General features: G+C 27.5%; 1 protein-coding gene across 4 annotated transcripts in view; it reads left to right on the forward strand.

Annotated features, from left to right (window-relative positions):
* The window catches only part of LOC129974984 (obscurin-like), a 236,724-nt gene that overhangs the window by 7,249 nt on the left and 208,118 nt on the right, over window positions 1-21,357 (forward strand). For all 4 annotated transcript variants that reach the window (XM_056087826.1, XM_056087825.1, XM_056087828.1 and 1 more), the window contains exons 2-4: window positions 1,996-2,062; window positions 10,870-11,055; window positions 13,529-13,758. In XM_056087826.1, coding sequence (XP_055943801.1) covers window positions 2,026-2,062; window positions 10,870-11,055; window positions 13,529-13,758 — 453 coding nt within the window. In that variant the 5' untranslated portion in view covers window positions 1,996-2,025. The remainder of the gene's footprint in view (window positions 1-1,995; window positions 2,063-10,869; window positions 11,056-13,528; window positions 13,759-21,357) is intronic.

A 21,357-nucleotide genomic window follows, 5' to 3' on the forward strand; every position in this document is an offset into this window, starting at 1 on the left:
AGGATTATTTTTTTTCAAAATATTTGATATAAGAAGTTAAACCTTGAGCATTTTCTGATTATGATTGCATTATTTTTATGATGATTTGATTTGGATGATTATAAATCTGTATTTATCATGTCGAATACTTAATCCCTCCATATTTCAATTAACAAGAATAAATTATAATAAAATTGTACAACTTTTCATATTAAACAAATTAGATAAAATCTTGTGTCTCCATATATAAGATATATTATTGGAATAAATTTCAAAAACTGTTATTTTTATTTATCTATGATTTTCAAATAAATATTGTGAATAAAATAGAGTAACTGTTACATAAAAACTTAGGCGTGGAAAATCTATCTTTCAATAACCATCCAGGGTAGATTAAGGTATTCTTAGTGCTATAAATTGTTTACAAAATGTAGTAAAGATATCAGATAATTATCAATGTTTCAAATACAAAAATGAATATAAATATTTAAAAAGAACTAATTATTTAATTTGGCATTAAAATTTTTTAAATGTTAGTTAAAATCAATCTATTTTGATTTATCAGTGGTGTTTTTAATCATTAAAGTTTTAAATAACAGTTTATTAAACAAAACGAATTTCAGTTAACTCTAAGAATCAGCATAACAGCGAAACTTGGAAGTAAATTATATGCGAAAACGTAATTTTTTTTTAAATAACAAAAAAAAAAAAAAAAAAAAAAAAATTCTTTAAAAAAAAATTTTTTTTTATCCAATTTTTAAATATTGTTCATTATATTCCTTTTTAACATACACATAATGCCAGAGATATATCTAAAGAAGCTATCAAGAAACGAAAATTCACAAAACATTTCACATTATTTTGAAAAATATGTGAAATAATTATTACATACTTTTGCATGATAGGTATTTTCTCACCCATGCATCATGAGTCTTTTCATTGGCATGAAAAATGCATTTCTTAATTATGCATAAAATTGCTACAGATGAAACGTTAAATAAAATGGCATGTTTGAAAACTAAAGAATGATTTTAAAAAATTTAACCTCATAGCATTAATATTCAGAAAAAAATATACAATTTATTTTATTTTTGGAATTAAGCAATTATTGCAATTGCTTATTTATTGCAATAAAAGATTGAGAAAAATTTTGCAACCTAGCAAAAATTAAAACAATAAATTACATTTTTTGCAAAATGAATCTTTAAGGAAAATTTTCTACTGTTTTAACTTGTTTCTATAACTATTTTAGGGATAAACAAACATATTCCATAGAAAATCGATCTTTCATTGTAATTGACTAGGATTTATATCTTTAAAATTTCAGGTGAAAAGTTAACTTGGACCCAATTGACAATCGTTTTAATAAAAAAATATAGAACTGACAGTTTCTCAAATGCTGTTTTTCAAATTGTTCCGAGAAAGATTTTAATTTTATATTATTTTACAAAACAGACAATTTCAAATCCATTCTAAATAATACTGAATTTTCTGTTTGTTCATATGAATGCCAATCGTTTATCACGTCTGCATTACAAATGAGATTCTCTTCGTATAGTTTTTTGGTTAAATATGGTGACTCAGAATTTGAAAATACAACAAAAAAAAATTGTCCAACGACTTCCTTGAGGTAATGTCTTTAAAGGGTTAGAAAATTAGTAAAAAATTTTTGTGAGAAGGGAAATTTAAGAAAATCTAAATATAATTCTTGGCTACTTGCTTATCACACATCCTCTGCGTTTGTTCTGTCAGAATTTTTTTTAGCTTGAGCCAAAATGTGGAGTAGAACGCGCAATTAATCATAAGCCAAACAAACCGGTGAAAAAGTGAAAGGTGCCATTAGAATCGTTCTCTTGATGTTTCTCGTGCACACATTAAACTCTCAATTCCTGGATTTTGAGTTTAGTGTCTGCTCCAATCTGTGTGCTTCAAAAAATGTGGAGTAGTTCTTAAGCTTTGGGGAAAAGAAAGAATTGAATCTGGATTTGAATCTGAATATTGTGTTTCTTATTTCAGGGCTTGTTGAACCACATATAATTTGACAACATGTCTATCACTTCAAAAAGTATGTCTTTGACTAAAGGTAAGCTTATATTTTTCTTCCTTTTTTACGAGGAAATGCCTTAAAAATTACATTCTCCATTAACTTAATATAAATTTTATTTAAAATTTTCTATACTTAAAGTAATATGGGCTTAAAGCATATAAGGTACTATAATATTAAAATGTAAAGATGAATTATAAAATCAACTGATGCATTTAGTTAATCTTCTTTTGTTTAGCTTAGTTAATCATTTTTATTAAGCTAATAAAGCAACATATGATTTTTTCGATATATATTTAATTATTATTATATTATTATATATATATTTAATTAATTATATTTTGAAAACACAGGATGTTTAGTTAAAAACTAATTAAATTTTGAGTTTTTATTACGTTGAATTCGACGACAAATTCTATTCTCACACATTAAGTCACTTTAGAAGAAGAAATAATATAACTCAGGATGCATTCTTTGGAATTATTCGAAAGTATTATTCGTTTATTGTCATACAGAATTTCGTACTTATACAAAGAAAAGTTACTGAATATTCAAAAGACGAAACTTTTCAATTAATTCTGTTTTAAATATGATTTCAAGTCGAGAAAATTAATTGCTATTTCAGATTATTCCGTTTTTATTGGTCTTTAATCTATTATTATTTCATTAATAAATCCTGCATAGAATGATAGATAATGAATTTGTTCTTAATATTATTGCACTGATACTAATAAACGAAAAATTATTTGCAATAGTCACTGTTTGTTATAATTTATTAATAGCTCGGAAGTGATCTATAAGTATATTAAAGAATACTGAACAAGTGAATAGATTAATAAATACTATCAATATTCATTAAATATCAAAAGGGTAATACTTTTTGTTTAATAAACAAATGGCATTCTGTATTTTTTACTTGCTCGTATGCATAGTGTAGGGAAAGTATAGTATAGTCAAAAAATTCGAACTCGAGATTTTGAAAATCTTCATGTTTTAGACCTTTTTAAGGTAGAAAAAACATTTTTAGAAAATATGCGTCCGTCTGTCTCTCTGTCTGTCTGTGACAAAGATAAATCAAAAACGTTTTGAGGCTAGACGATTGAAATTAGATACACGGTCTTTGCACTAAATTTGCAGATTTCTATAAAATTTCGAATAAAATCTGATCAGAGGAAGGCCGTCGGTACGGCTGTTGGAATAAAAGTTAACTCGATGATTACAAAATCAAGAGAGCCAGATAGATGAAATTTGGTACATAGATTTAGCATCTATAGTGTAGACACCTATCAAATTTTGAACCAAATCTAACAAGGAAGTGACCATCTGTCAATCTGTACGTTCAGAAAAATGTAAACACGACTATTCAAAAAACGCAATGACTTAAATTTGTGTTTTAGACATGTTTTTATCCATCGATTGAAACAAAACTCTCACACATAACAGCACTTGTAGTCACAAAATCCCGTACCAAATTTGATACATTTAAGTCATTGCGTTTTTTGAATAGTCGTGTTAACTATTAATCTATACTAGTCGTGTATACTATAAATCGCATGCCAGAGATTAATCCCCCCCCCCCAAAAAAAAACAACCTCTCGAAAGATGATGCGATATAATAAATAAATATGTTAAATTCAAAATTTAATATTTCATGACTATTATGCGCTAATGCCATGTGAGGCGTTCTCTGGCATGACACATTTATACTTATTAGAAAGTATGTGAGAGTAAAGTAAGTATTTATTAGAAAGCATGCGAGACCACTCCAACTGGTTTAGATATGTAATATACGGTAGTTTACAGACCAAATTTCAATTGTTTCAGTTAAATTTTGTAAAATGATTCGCGTATTAAACATTCCAATAAAATAGTAAATACCCTATTTATTTAGTTTGATCTTAAAGCTTATAAGAAATAAATATAAAATTTAAAATTTGTGTGTTAATAGAATCGACAATATACAGCGTGGTTTGAAACTTTTTGATTGGATTTTTCAAATTTCAATTGTTTCAGTTAAATTTTGTAAAATGATTCGCGTATTAAACATTCCAATAAAATAGTAAATACCCATTTTATTTAGTTTGATCTTAAAGCTTATAAGAAATAAATATAAAATTAAAAATTTGTGTGTTAATAGAATCGACAATATACAGCGTGGTTTGAAACTTTTTGATTGGATTTTTCAAATTTCAATTGTTTCAGTTAAATTTTGTAAAATGATTCGCGTATTAAACATTCCAATAAAATAGTAAATACCCATTTTATTTAGTTTGATCTTAAAGCTTATAAGAAATAAATATAAAATTAAAAATTTGTGTGTTAATAGAATCGACAATATACAGCGTGGTTTGAAACTTTTTGATTGGATTTTTCAAATTTCAATTGTTTCAGTTAAATTTTGTAAAATGATTCGCGTATTAAACATTCCAATAAAATAGTAAATACCCATTTTATTTAGTTTGATCTTAAAGCTTATAAGAAATAAATATAAAATTAAAAATTTGTGTGTTAATAGAATCGACAATATACAGCGTGGTTTGAAACTTTTTGATTGGATTTTTCAAATTTCAATTGTTTCAGTTAAATTTTGTAAAATGATTCGCGTATTAAACATTCCAATAAAATAGTAAATACCCATTTTATTTAGTTTGATCTTAAAGCTTATAAGAAATAAATATAAAATTAAAAATTTGTGTGTTAATAGAATCGACAATATACAGCGTGGTTTGAAACTTTTTGATTGGATTTTTCAAATTTCAATTGTTTCAGTTAAATTTTGTAAAATGATTCGCGTATTAAACATTCCAATAAAATAGTAAATACCCATTTTATTTAGTTTGATCTTAAAGCTTATAAGAAATAAATATAAAATTAAAAATTTGTGTGTTAATAGAATCGACAATATACAGCGTGGTTTGAAACTTTTTGATTGGATTTTTCAAATTTCAATTGTTTCAGTTAAATTTTGTAAAATGATTCGCGTATTAAACATTCCAATAAAATAGTAAATACCCATTTTATTTAGTTTGATCTTAAAGCTTATAAGAAATAAATATAAAATTAAAAATTTGTGTGTTAATAGAATCGACAATATACAGCGTGGTTTGAAACTTTTTGATTGGATTTTTCAAATTTCAATTGTTTCAGTTAAATTTTGTAAAATGATTCGCGTATTAAACATTCCAATAAAATAGTAAATACCCATTTTATTTAGTTTGATCTTAAAGCTTATAAGAAATAAATATAAAATTAAAAATTTGTGTGTTAATAGAATCGACAATATACAGCGTGGTTTGAAACTTTTTGATTGGATTTTTCAAATTTCAATTGTTTCAGTTAAATTTTGTAAAATGATTCGCGTATTAAACATTCCAATAAAATAGTAAATACCCATTTTATTTAGTTTGATCTTAAAGCTTATAAGAAATAAATATAAAATTAAAAATTTGTGTGTTAATAGAATCGACAATATACAGCGTGGTTTGAAACTTTTTGATTGAATTTTTCAAACCACTTTCTCTCTTTTTCAATTCCTATAAGGAGACTTTTGCGTTATTCTATTCTGTGTTTCAATCTTACCACCTGAACTTCCGTCATATATATAAATAGCTTACAGTAGGCCATCCGGAACAGGAAGAAAACGCTGCTCGAATATTCATTTAAAAAAAAATAAAAGTAACGGCCCTTCTTGTTCAGAATCACAGAGCTGTTATATAAATCTCAGTATCTCAGCTTTATGTTCAGAATCATTATTTCCTTCACATTTTTTTAAATTTTTTTATCTTGTTTTACATCAATTCTTACTGTTAAATATGTAAGCTGGTACATATTTAACATAATTTACCAGTATAATGGTACATATTATAGCAGAACAATATTTTTTCACTAATATTTTTTGGAATCAACCCACATTTTTAAGATTAAATGCTTACAGAAATAACAACAGAATTAATAATTTATTAGGTTGTATAATATCAGATTGATTCATTATATTTTAAATCAGCAATATTTTAGATTCTACAGTTTTTTTTCGAAATTAAATTTATGTATCTATGATTTAAATCTCTTTTTTTAGGAAACTTATAGCTCTTGTGCAATAAAACTTCAATCAAAAATCAAATAAGTGATTAGCTTATAAAATTAAAAAAATAATCAAAAATTTAAAACATTAAAATCGAATGTTAAATAGTACATAATTTTTAAATTTACTCGTTAATGAAAACAGTAAAATATCAGATTTTAAGAAATTATGGATTCTTTTCAAATAGACATTTATAGAACCAAATTATTTTAATCTTTTTAAGTCTTATGAAAATGCAACACTCGGATGGAATTTTTTTTTGTAACAAGTTAAAAAGCAAAACTACTCAGCTTTGCAATAAAAATATTTTTTTAAAAAAGAGTTCGAGGTCAATTTTAATTTTAAGAATGAATCCGTTGTAATATTTTTAAAAATGGTTTCCTTTCAATGAAAGAATTTGAGAGTGATTTAACTCAATGCAAATATGTTTAAAAAATCTTGTAACATCTAAAAACATAAATTTTTTGTTAGTCTTAAATATATAGTGTGTTTTCTAACTATTAAAATAACAAAATATAACAGTAACAATATATATATATATATATATATATATATATATATATATATATATATATATATATATATATATATATATATATATATATATATATATATATATATATATATATATATATATATATATATATATATATATATATATATATATCGTAGCTATGTGTTAAAATGAAATAGGAAATATGAATATATTTGAGTTAGGTATAGTTTACTTGGAAAAGAATACTGTTTTCTTGAATTGTTGTTATTTTCACGCATAGAAATTTAATTGACAGAAATTCAATTTTGTTTTGCAAAATATTCATTTCTATATTATATAGACAGTACCATTGCACAATAATTGCTAAAAATTAAGATAAGCCTTAAGCTGGACAAATATACATTCTTAAAATTAAAAATTAAAATGATATTCATTCATTGAAATCCATTTCAGTTAAGGGATGCCAAAAAACGTGTTGTTTAAACAATGGCTTCGGTTCAGATGAATTTAACAAAAGCTACCGTACACTCCATCATTTGTGGCTGATTTCGCAATACTTGTTTATGGAATTCACACATGTCTCTGTAGACCATTCCATTCAGAGAAGAGACTTTATTCGGGGGAAAACCTGGACTGTCCCATGGAACGAGATGAATCATTTTGTAAACACACAGACACTCTCGCATAGTTCATGGAACAGCAAATGCTCTAAATATAGTCTGATCCGTATCGGGCGACACGTTCTTTTCGGGTCTTCTTTCTGAGTTAGCTTGTGAGCTACTGCCAGAATATTTTTTTCTTAGGCACTTTTTTGTTTTAACGAATGGCATCACGGAGTCAAGCTTTATTTAGCGCTCGTAGCTTTTAAAAACGGTACACCATGTGTTGCGCCTACCTGACGCTTAAGAGGTGTAATTCGAAATCATCCGTCTGGAATGTTCGAAAGTAAAAATTAAAAGCGACGGATAGGAATCCCAGACGATTTCGCAGTTAAATTCTGGTTTACTTAAGAGAAGAAAATAATAGTTTACCTCATCAATCCGTCTGTATAAGCACTGAATAAACCTTGATTATTTTTTCATCCATATATACACTGCATATATATATCGATGATGCAATAAAGTCTGTTTATAAAGTTATGCTTTTAAAATTTGAATAATTATCTGGAAAATACATTTTTATAAAAAAAAAATGTAAAAAATTATTTTTAAAAAAATGAAATGCTTGTATTGTTAAAAGTACAAATTGACTTTTTTTGCAGAAATTTATGAAGAAAAATAATATATGAATGTAAGAAAAAGTACCGTAAAGGTTTCCCATAGTTGTTTAAGATATCTTAAAGCGAAGTTAAAAGTAATTTCTGAAATAAAATTAGATTTTTTATTTCTACCATTATTCAGTAGCTCGACTTCGAATAAAAAACTGATAAATCTATGAAATATTGAACTATTTATGTCAATCCTCAATATTTACTCAATAATTTCATCATCCCCCAACTACATCAATAAAATAATTCTAAAAAACTTTTCAAATAACCGACATTCTTTTTTTGCAAATATAATGCGCTAATGTTATATAAAACAGCTCATAACTGCCATTTAATCGCATGATATGCACTAAAATTTCCATCGCTATTTAAACATAGTGTATTGTATTGGGAATATATTCTTATTTTATAATCTTTTTATAATGTCTACGTAAAATTATCAGATTTACGATTGTCAGCTTGAATACCATTGACTCAGTAAAAGATATTCATTAATTTTTAACCGAAATTGATTAAACTTTTATAAAATGTATTCTTTAAATTTGTGTTATACAGCAGTTCCTAAAAAAGATATGTTCAATTGTCTATTACAAGAAAAGAAATCTCAATATCATTTTAAATATTTTTAAAAAAGTATCCATTTAAATATTCCAAACAAAAACAGCTAGCTCATTAGATATGGACATACTATTCATGTACATAAAATTCGCTTTTGGAAATCATTAATAAAAACATTACGAGTGCCTGTTGTTTACTTTTATTTCTTTGAATTTTGATCCTCAAAGAAAAAAAAAGGGGGATGGGGAGGAGGAGGGAATGAATGAATTCTAATTTTCGAGCTTAAATTATTTGATATGAAATGTAGATTTCCAAAAGGATTTATTGAAACTATTGATTTTAGGAAATTTGACTACAATTTTAAATTCATATTGCATTACTTGAAAGTGCAATTACGGATTCGTGATTTTTGTTGCAACTGGTTAAGATTATTACTCTATAGGAATTCAAAATTCTCACTTGGGTTAAATTGACAGCTGATTATTATGACAGTTTATAATTATTAACTTATAGAAGCTTAAAATTCTTACACGGGTTGAAATGACAACAGATTGTACCTCCGTCATTCCTTTTTTTCTTCTTTTGTGATTAAAAATATTTCGCCACAAATATAATTTGTTCATTCAGCGTTAATTTTCAAAGCAGGTATATTAAGGTGAATATTTTTAATATTTATTATAAAGCGGTTAATATTTAGGATTTAGGTTTCTTTTTATAAAATATAGCAGCTTAATCTTTTTCTAAAAGTTATTCATCGGTACTTAGAAACAGATAATGGTAACAAATCATTGATAGTTTGCGATTGGAATATTTATGCCAATCATGGTATAAATTTAGATTTTTTTTACTAACAACTGGAAAAACGACTAATGGTATATATTTTTTATTTAATGGAAAACGAAATATGCAGAGAAAAAAATACTGTAATCGACAAAAAAGGGGGGAAAAAAACTCATCTTTGCGATTTTGACAAATTATTACTACGTTGAATTTTTTTTTTTAATTATGCCTCTCCGTGAAAGCTATTAACACTTGTAGCTAGACTGATGAAATTTGGTACATGCATCACCACATTTGTAGACTTCAGTCAAATGTTAAATGAAATCCATTTAGAGGAAATCTATTTACCTTACCATTAGAAGGCAAGTAAATTAGATAGCTACAAAACATAAAGAACCAGACAGATAAAATTTGATACACATGTTTAGCATCTGAAATGCAGATTCTAATAAAATTTGGAAACAAATTTGTCAAAATATTGACCATTTAATGGTCTGTGCTTTCGCTTGTATGCAAATGCGATACATAAATGTAATGACTTAAATCAATGCAATTTGCTATGATTTAAGTCATAGCGACCCTATCATGACTACAACTGTAATTCCTTGTCAAATTTTGAGTTCAATCGGTTGGGAAAAAACATCCAAAATGCGATAGTAAAAATGCTAGATTTCAAGGCTAATAATTTATTTTTCTTAACTGTTGCTCGCCAGTGCCATGAAAAATATCCGCTGCCTTATCCAAAGTCTCCTATTTCATACGGGGGGGGGGGAGATATATATACCTTTATTGGGGAGTATACAAGATAATTTGACAAGGCTACTTCCCCTGTTTCTCTAGGATATTGATTAACTTTGAAAGAAATGGATTGCAAGAACTAGTGCAAAAATAAGTTAGAAAAATAATATGGTTGAACAGGAGTTTAACCCCCTTCTTCGCCAAGTTGTAATAACGGGCCAAAGCTGGCAACCTCCGTTTTCTCTAGACTGGCAAACCTATTATCTTTCGCCTTTATTATGCACTATGATTGGACATCTGCTCCCTCGCTTTTGAAGATATCGTAAAACACGGCGCAAGACCATTGTTGGCGAGTTGGCGATTTTTGAAAATTGCGCCAAGCAGAGAGTTAAACTCCGGTTGTACCAAATAATATTGATAACTGAATTCACTGCTAAGAAAAAGTGATTTGATAATATTCACAAATTTTCATGATGTTTTCTGTAACAAATAGATTTTAATGCCAAGATAAAATGAACGAATATTTTACAAATGTGAATTTATAGAAAAATGCCACTGAATGGAAGTATCCGAATGAATGCTTTGCGCTTTCGCTTCTAATTATACAAAATAACTTTAGAGATAGAGAATAAAATATGAACAATTCCATAGAATAGAATTATCCAAATGGGTTGCATTTTTAATATAGGGAATAACTCATTTAGGAATGATAGAAAATTATCGACAATTTCAATAAATTGCGATAAGAAAATTTCAAGAAAGAGGTTGTAACAAAGGTGATAAACGGCAATTGATAATTTTCCTTTTGTAGGACTGAACTCTCTAAAACAATCAATATTTCTCTTGTCATTGGTCAAGTCAATATTTCGCATCAATTTTATGTCCTTCAGTAGCAATCAATTTAATAATCGTTATCATTTGGTCAGAAATGTCTGTGGAGGAATCTTACTCGAAAACCAGCAGCAGCATCTCTTCGAGCGTGATGAGCAGCACGCTGGAGAGCAGCAGCAGCCTCATGTCCTCCACCCTCGGTGACTTGGATTCTGGCATATCTTCTGTGGTCAGCAAGATCGATTCCGACATTCTCGACACCACAAAAGGACTCTCTTCAGGTACGTCGGAAAACTTACTCTGAATCCTTTTATTCCCCCCCCCCCCTTTAAAGGAAAGCATTGTGAGTGTAACTTTATAATGAAGCTTAAGTATCTGTTCACATTGAAATGTGTATTCCTTTAAATGTAAATTTTGTATTTTTACCATTTTAATAGAAAAAATCTATTGAAGTATTCAAAAATGATCGAATTTTATTTTTGTGGTAATTTGAAGAGTAACTTCAATTCTCCAAATGGATTTTGAATTAAAGCTGAGTTGAATATTTAATTTACTACACATTTTTTTCAAGAAAAGAGAGACAACTCTTTAAATACGCTTTTTTTCATTTTTCAATGTTGTTAAACAGATACAAAATTCACATATGACACGCTCGGAAATAAAACAGCAGAGAAAACAGAATTCAAATATCGAGGTACAAAAATGAAAAATACGTCGAGAAAACAACATTCAAATATATTTAATTTGCAATCTTGCATATAGTATTTATAAGTGATGGTGTGAATGAATGAATTTTGGAAAATATTTATTTAAAATTCTATATATTTTAGTTCGAAAAAATTATTAAATTGATATATATTTTTATAACTTTTTACCAATTTAATAATTATCAATAATACATCAATTTAATAATTTAGATAAATCTTATCTTATTTAATAATTTGTATTTAAGACGCTAACGTAACACCAGACTGTTTTAAATCAAAGAACATATTTGAATTTAAAAAAATCTGCGTAGGTTTTAATAAAAGTACTAATTACACTGGAATTTTTTATATGTGTGAATAGAAATCATAAATACATATACCATTCACTAAAACTTCGAGCATCATCAAAAATAAATGCATCATAATATAGGTACTATCAAAATAATATATACGAAAAATATAAGCATCAATGGGAAAACAAAATAAATTAATTTTGGGGGTATATGATATTTTTTTGTGCATAAATTGTGCCATTAAAAATTTAAGGTACCGATTATGGCACATTAATCATAGTTTCGAGAAACTCTGACTTAGAAAGAAGCTATACACCTACCTTATCTTGTTATTAAAAACAATGACCGAATTTCTAGGATGAAGCAAAAATTTGGTAAAGTGAAAAATTGTACCATCAAAAATATAAGGTATCAATTGTAGTACATTAATCATAGCTTGAGCAACCCTGAATGACAAAAGAAAAGCGATACATTTAATTTAATTTTTACTAATTACAGTGATCAAATTTCTATGATAAAGTAACAATTTACTAAAGTGAAAAATTGTATCATTAAAAATATGAGGTACCAATTATGGTACATTAATAATAGTTTGAGCAACCCTGACTTAAAGAGAAGTGATACGCCTATGTTATGTTGTTATTAAATACAATGATCAAATTTCTAGGATGAAGCAAAAGTTTTGTAAAGTGAAAAATTGTACCATCAAAAATATAAGGTACCAATTGATGTACACTAATCATAGTTTGAGCAACCTCATTTAGAGAAAAGCGATACATTTAACTTACTTTTTACTAATTACAGTGATCAAATTTCTATGATGAAGCAACAATTTACTAAAGTGAAAAATTGTACCATTAAAAATATGAGGTACCAATTATGGTACATTAATTATAGTTTGAGCAACCCTGACTTAAATAGAAGCGATACACCTATCTTATTTTGTTATTAAATAGAATGATCAAAATTCTAGGGTGAAGCAAAACTTTGGTAAAGTAAAAAAATTGTACCATCAAAAATATAAGGTACCAATTGATGTACACTAATCATAGTTTGAGCAACCTGATTTAGAGAAAAGCGATACATTTAACTTACTTTTTACTAATTACAGTGATCAAATTTCTATGATGAAGCAACAATTTACTAAAGTGAAAAATTGTACCATTAAAAATATGAGCTACCAATTATGGTACATTAATAAAAGTTTGAGCAACCCTGATTTAAAGAGAAGGATACGCTTAACTTATTTTGTTATTAAATGTAATGATCAAATTTCTAGAATGAAGCAAAAATTTGGTAAAGTGAAAAATTGTACCATCAAAAATATAAGGTACCAATTGTGGTACATTAATCATAGTTTTACTAATTACAGTGATCAAATTTTTATGATGAAGCAAAAATTTGTGAAAAATTGTACCATTAAAAATATGAGGTGCCAATTATGTACATTAATTATAATTTGAGCAACCCTGACTTAAATAAAAGCGATATTCATTTAACTTACTTTTTACTAACTACAGTGATCAAATTTCTATGATGAAGCAACAAATTACTAAAGTGAAAAATTGTATCATTAAAAATATGAGGTACCAATTATGGTACATTAATAATAGTTTGAGCAACCCTGACTTAAAGAGAAGTGATACATCTACCTTCTTTTATTATTAAATACAATGATCAAATTTCTATGATGAAGCAAAAATTTGGTAAATTAAAAATCCTTATATTTTGATGCATCTCGAATTTCCGTAAAGGTTTGAAGTTGTCTTCAGTGGAAAAGAGTTCTTCTGTGATGCAAAGCGAAAACAGTTACTCTTCGAAGAAACTGGAATCTTCTTCCTCAGTGGATATCCAGGAGTCCAGTCAATCCATGTCCATGAGCATGTCAAAGGAAGAAGTGAGTATGTCAAAGAGCGAAGCCATTTCCCAGTCCAAGGCCATAAGCAAGTCTGAATCCATTTCTTCCGAAATCAGCGAAGAAAAGGTAATGTTTTTTTGTATACATATTAGAAAATTTTGATCTTAAAGATGTATTGGAATTTTTTTAAAAATATTTTGTGTCTAATATGATTAAATTTTAAATGCTAGGTATTCATTTATTTTGCTTTTTAACTAAGAAGACTATTTTAGAAGACTCAGAAGACTTATAGACTGTTTTCTATAAAATCTGCAAGCACGTTAAAATTGATACTGCCAGATCCTTTTAAACTGTTCCTGAACTCGAATATATCATTTTGTGTTATTAATTGATAATTTCTTTTAAATGAATTTGCTTTTCTAATTAGTATTGTACCGAGTCGCCTATAAATTCAATGGTTTGGAGCGATCTGAATTTATAAAAGGTGGCATTGGCTTCATAGATGATAAGAGCTGCTTATTAATATTAGAAATAATAGGATATAAACTAAAGCAAATAAATATTTAGAAGAAAATTCGCATATTGACATATTAATTTGATGAAAATATCCTTTTATAATTCTAGGACCATATTTAAGATATAGTTTTCAGGATTATTATATCGGGGAAAAACGCAAAACTAGTAAAAATATTTTTCTCTTTTGATTTGCATATGCGTGGATAGTAATAAATCAAAACAAAAGTTTTTATTCTGTTAATATACTTCTATTATAAATTAATCAACGAAGAAATTATTACGGCATTTTATTATTGTTATTGATAAGACTCTTTTTTTTTGCATGTATCGCTTTTACATTCACTTTTTGTTGCTTTTTATGTTCTGTCTTTTTTTTGTTTATGTGTACATTCTATTTTTGTTTCCATGTTTTGTTTATATGTTAATAGTTCTATGTGATTTGTGCATGGTTCTTTACGCTTAGATATAACACTGAACTACGCTGCTTCTTCCTTATTTTGCTTCTTTTTCTTCCCAAAAAACGTCTTTTTCCTTTTCCCTTGCACTAATCATTCTTCAGACTGATCTCCTAATGCCAATTTTAGTAGAGCAAAGGTATTTAGCGGTTATTAGTTCAATATATATATTTTTTCAAAGCGTTCACATCTTTCAGTAGCGAAGTTTGTTCGGCTAAAAAGTAATGTCCATAGGCCAAATTTGAAATTTTTGGTGTGATTTCTCGTTAAATATAATCCTGTCAATTTTTTATTGCAATCTTAAAAAGACGTTTGTTACCATTTCTTGAATCATTTCCAAGGTGGCAGACTTTTGGCGGTTTTGGTTGGCACGGTTTTATTTTGCTTGGCGAGAAATTGGACTAAAGTTTTATTTCGAAATTTTTATATAAAAGTTGGCTCATTAAAAATTTCGCTTTAATAATAATTCGATTTCATCGCAAATACTTTTATGGTATTTTGCTTGAAATAACTGGGCATGGAAATTCTCAGGAATTTTCGAGAACATCTTTTTATTGTTATTGTTATTTGTAATATAAGGGGAAAAAACATGGGCGCATTTGTATATTTAAAACGTTCTTAAAATTTTATTTAATTTACTGAGGTCGTAAATTCGAAAATAAATTATTATTAAGTATCTTGTAAAGATTTAAAAATTATACTCACTGGTGCGACAGCCCATGTGGGCCAAGACGTACACAGAGTGTAAATCTGCTTTCTTGACTGAGGGCCCTGGGGTGCAAGGCATATATCCCTGTCGGGTGGCCAATTTAATGCGGAGCCCCCGGTGTTCAGTTCCTAAGCATGCTTGGTCCTCAGTTTATCGACCCACTGAAGGAATGGAAGGCTGAGTCGACCTTGTCCAGCCCGAGGACTGAACCTCAAACTTGTGCGTTGGAAGCGCGAAGTGCTACCACTACGCCACCGGGAAAATAGAGATTTAACTTACCACAATTTCATTAAAAATATTTTAAACCTTTTCCTGACATCTGAAAGACGTAGAAAAGGAATTATTGAAATATGAAATAAATTTTGTTTGGAATTTTATTTTGCATCCTTTATTGAGACATAATGTTATATTCAAAACAGAAATCTAAGCAAAATGCATTTATATTTAAAGGTTTTTTTTTTTTGTCTTAACTTCTACTATTTTCTTTCAACAAGATACTTATATGACACGAGAAATGAAATTAAATACATTTTTAGCTATTTGAATTGATAAAATACTATATCTATCTAATATATAATTTTCTTTTTCATTTCTAAAGAATTAAAAAGTCGAAAAACTGTCTCAAATTTGAACAAATAATCGATTTCACTTTTTCATATTTAAATCTTCTAAAATCTAAAATGAATCAATATGCCAAAAAGGCTGGATAATAATTTTATTTTAGATAAAGAAGGGAATAAATATTTTCTGAAATGAATGGGGTAAATTGGAAATTTAAAATAATCAATAAAAATTTTGATTAGAGGAATTCGATATTTTTTATCCTAGAAAGTGGAATTCTAACTTTCATATTTAAACATTTGAACAAGTATTTTTATTGATTAGCTAATTTTATCAACAGATGAATGTATGAAATAATGAAATATTTTAGTTCAATCAATGATGGCCCTGAGAAAATACCTCACATTAATTAGTGAATCTTCCTCGAGGCGGTCATTGAAATAGTCCCTAATAGCGATATTCGCAACTTCATAATTCGGCCGGTTTTGTTCGTAGTAAGAATAAAATTATTATTGTTTAAAATATTTGTGTAGCAAAAATATCTTTTTAAATATGGCGAATAAGACCAAGGAGTTTATAAAATTCATATTTCATAATATTTTTCAGAAGTATATTTCCTGATTTAAACTACATAAAATATAATTCGTTAGTTCAGTAAGAATCTTGCTCCATCTGGAAATGTATGCCTATTTCTAAGAGTTTATGAATTTCTCTATTAGACCATGACTAAAATTAGAAAAAAATAATGAATTATTTTATTTCAACACTCAAAAATAAGTGTTTCAGTCGTAAGAATGAAAAAAAAAAAAAAAACTTTGAACTTATAATGGGATCTCTTATTCTTCTCTAAAAAAAATCCTTCTTGAGTTGATAGCAAGATTAAAAAAAGATGGCGCAAAATAAACTCTTGGGGATATGGCGAAATCACTATTTGAATGGGAGCACTTCTTTTTTCTAAACAATTTTAAATCACAGTAGTGTATTAAAAGGGATCTCGTAGAATTGAATAAAAGTTTTGATATTGAAAGAGATAGAAATGAATTGACATTTGTTTGTATATTCATTACTATTTGAGTGGAACTAGTTATGCGCTGATAAACACTGTTGATGAAGCAATGCAGGAGAAAAATTTAAAGTTTTCGGGTAGATATCCATACATTCTTTATTTTCATTTCTAAAATCGAAAACAATTTAGAAACAATTAGCTGTTATTATTAATTTTTGTGGGAATTATTTACTTCGGAAAAGGCTCCAAGGTTCATAATATGTTAATTAAAATTCTCTTGTTTTGCTAGATTAATGTTCAGTACCGCAATAAGGCAATGAAACATTTAGTTTGAAACTTAATATTTATATCCTTTCTTAAAAATGGCGGAAACAGATAGTAATTCTTTAAAGCTTTTTAATAACGAGACACAGATTTCTAGGATAAAATATGCATTCAGAAAATTTCAGTTGATAGAAATATTAATTAGGTGGTTAATCTGATAATATCTCTTTTCGTTTTTCAATCGATCTAAAATGTTAGATATAATTGAAGATTAATTTTTTTTAATCAAACGGAAGTTTAAAGTTATTGTTCATTCACTTTGCAGCTCATTTACTTTAATTTTTGAAAATTTAAAAATTGCTTTTTTAAGGAAAATTAGGAATTACCTTTTTAATTAACTCAAATATAGTATCAATAATGTAATATAAAATAATGTAACTTTCGAATTAATTATGTTTTCTTGAAAGATTTTATGAAGAACGTTTTGCCTGATTGAGAATAATATTTTATAAATTCTTCGAAATAATAATTGATTTTTTAATTTTAATATCATTATTTTTCGATAATAAAAGCTAAACAAATGATATTTTAATAAGATGAAACTATGTTTTAAACATAAATATGTTTTTGCTGAAATAAGATAGAAAGTTGGTCTATGAAGATTCATTTAAGGCGTTACTTATTGAAATGTTATTAATTTTATTAAAGAAACTAGTTCTATATTTTATTATCAATTGAATAATTAAAATCCATGCATAGAATTATAAAATATTCTTTTTATTACTCATTTTTTATTTACTGTTTCTTACCAATTTAAAAATCATTTTTGTAAATATGTCATATTTATAAACATTTTTGAAATTTTAAGAATTTTTTTTAATTAATTCTGGAAAGATCTGGGAATTCATTATGGCTTCTTTCTATGAAATTGTCTACATTTAACACATTTTTTTCTGGAATCTCTTTACGGTTTTCTAATTGACTGGAAATATTTTACTTCTGGACTCTCGGAGAATTATAAAGGATTTTTGAAAAAGCTCAACTGCCATTGTTGCCACTGAAAGGTTTTTATCTTTAGATTGAAATATCGATAATTATTAAAGCGATTCTAGTGTTTTTATATGCAAACAAGTAGAACTCTATTAATATTACAGTGAGATGTAATATAAATTTGGAAAGTAATAGAATTCTCAAATAATCGTCTGTGTTTGTACTGCTTGGCTTTTCTTCTGTCTACGACCTGTAATAGCAAAATGAAATCCAAAAACGTAACCAATCCTGGCCTTTCAGTTCTTCCAAATTCACCAATTACCCGAGGACTTGCGACCACACCTCCTTCTATCCCATGCCTCTCCTTGTCCCGTTTCTCACCAAAAAAAAGAACGCGATCTCTAATCTCCATCTTTTCACGCAGACCCTCACCATAACCGAGAGCTAAGGCTAGGCTCAAATGGAACAGGAGGTTTGGCCGCTCTTCCTCGAAGACTGTGATCCACTGCAAACCTTTCGATGATATTTTTGCTTGTGTGTTCTTTTGAAGTTTAAATAAACTTTTCTATGCATTTGGAAATATTTCGTTAACTCTTTCTTTCCGCCTATTGAAACAAAAATGAACAAATAAATGAGATTTTGTAGAATAATCTTTCAGCTAGACCACGATTGCATCGATGGGTAACATACGAAACTCATATGAAAATCATTAATAACTAAAGAAGAAGGTTTTTTGGGTAACTATTGGACGATGGGTTTAAAACAGGGGTGGACAGACTTTTCCAGGGTTCGGGTTTCTTCTACTTTTTTCAAGGTGTTGCGGTCCACCCAGTGGTGTAGGTGTGATCATCTAAAAAATGGTTTACAATATTTATTAGAACTTAATAATAAATACGTAATATGTACTTACCTGCATAACTACAAACATTATAATAATAGCAAGACACAAACTGAATAATAATAACCACAAATATATTATCAAATGATGCATTTAATATCAAATCATACAAAATACATTAGAAAATAAATTATTTTCATCTAAAGTTAGTTCTTGTAATTATAGTTAGTTGAAAACTTAGTCTGCCAATCTTGAATATCTCAATATATACTTAATTACTAACTGCTAATCTTGCACTGGATTCTACGTGGTCGTCTGTGAGACGGGAACGGTATGTTGTTGTTTTAATTATATTCATCGTTGAAAATGCAGATTCACACTGGTATGTTCAGCCAAAGAACGATGATATGCAGCTTTTTTTTAAATCATGATATTTTACTTCGTTCATTAGATTCCATAAGTTATTCTTAGGTTCTGAACTACGTGATTTAAAAATTTTGTCATTTTGCAAGATCGTTTTCCTCAAGAGACTAAGAGAATATATAATTTATATTTTCAGTTATTTCTTCTACGCTAACATTGCCAAACGAGTAACACATGAATGTAACAATTGGTTTCATTTAGTATGCGTATCTTAGTACTTAATAAAGGCGGTAAGCCCTAAATGTCTTGGCGGTCCACAAGGCGATAGCGATCGACTTAATGCCCACCTCTGAGTTTAAAAGAAAAATGGGAAAGTTTATACACAAGGATGGACAGAATAGAACAGAACACCATTCCATGCCCCTACAAATGGAATCATAACCACTGATTATTTAAGCACCCTTCTTTCTGTACCGTGTGTACGTATGGAGCATATTTTTTTTCATTCTTTACATAAAAAGCACGAGAGATATGCCTACATTAAAAATAAAAGACCAATAAGATAAGAAGAAAGAAAAGATGCCAAATAAAAATAAGTACAAATTTAAAAATAAACATTTAAAACGTTTATTGATGTATAACATTTGTGGTGAATAGCATATAAGCCAGTTAACAGCTCTGCTTCACGAGCAATTGCTTTTGTATAATGGTTATGTTACTGGACTGCGAACCACAAGGTCCCAGGTTCTATCCTCGCGCGTCTCAAACCGCTTTAAAAATACAGTTGCAGAGAATTTTGTGTGCATTTGTACGAGCGGCCTTTGCGAACAGTTAATTCACCGAAATTAATTATTACAAACGATTTCAATTGAAAAATTGAATTAATTAACAAAATATTTTTAAACTTTATTTTTTTTTAGAGGCAGATGGCTCATACTATATTAGAAACGTTACGTCATTCTGTTAATCGTTTTTTTGAATTTATCTACCTTTTTTCTGTATCCTTATATATCTAATTATATAGCTGTAAAAAACAACAGCCTTTAAAAATGGAAGCACCATAATTTAGTTCTAAGTTTGACCATAAATGTAAAAATAATAAAATTTCAGAAATTTTATTAAAAGCATATTTTATAACGAAAACTTATTATATATGAAAAATATAATAAGGGGAATCTTTATATCTTGATCATCAGCAATAGGGGTAAATACTGGATGAAATGATAATAGCAATAATGAAAAGGATATGAATTTCATTTCAACAATGAAATATTTTATCCTAAAATAAGTTTAAAGTGTTTTTTTAAACTGAAAAAAAAATTATACGATAAAAATTGGCATCAGATAAGAAGATAAATGTTTAATTTACATATATTTAAGATAATGTTAAAATCCTTTTGATTCTGTAATATTTTTGGAAGTTAACCATGGAAAAATACCAAAATTTTGCTTGCTTTTTAATTTGTTAAATTCTGATTTAAAATTCAAAAAATCATTTTGAGATGCACATTCGTATTGTCTAAAATATGTTTACACCAAGTAAAAAAATATATTAAGATATGAAATATATCTTTTAAATATATGTAAAAAATATTACTTATATTTAAAAAGAATATGCTCACTAGGTCTTTGGGATTCCGACAAGTCGTAATGTTAAATACATTTTTACATTCCCACATGCGTCGCTTTCGCTAAATAGCTTTCAACAACTGATGAAACATTTGCTAACATCAAACTTTATTACGTAACTAGCCTCCTTTGGCAACCAGCTGATTCGCTAATTTTAATGCTCGTTAAAATTTTAATAATTAAATATTTTATGAAATTCCTACTTTAATAGCTTCTTCATTAAAATATTTCAAAACATCAAATTTTGATAGTCATATAATTCACTCAACACACAGATACTAAGATATAAGTATGTTTTAATGAAGATTTTATGATAATTATTAAAATAATTACGAGTTAATTAATTAAAAAATATGAAAGTATTTCCATTCTGAGCAAAGCAGGGTATATTAGC

This window comes from Argiope bruennichi, chromosome 7 (genome assembly GCF_947563725.1).
Source record: "Argiope bruennichi chromosome 7, qqArgBrue1.1, whole genome shotgun sequence".
Taxonomy (NCBI): Eukaryota; Metazoa; Arthropoda; class Arachnida; order Araneae; family Araneidae; genus Argiope; species Argiope bruennichi.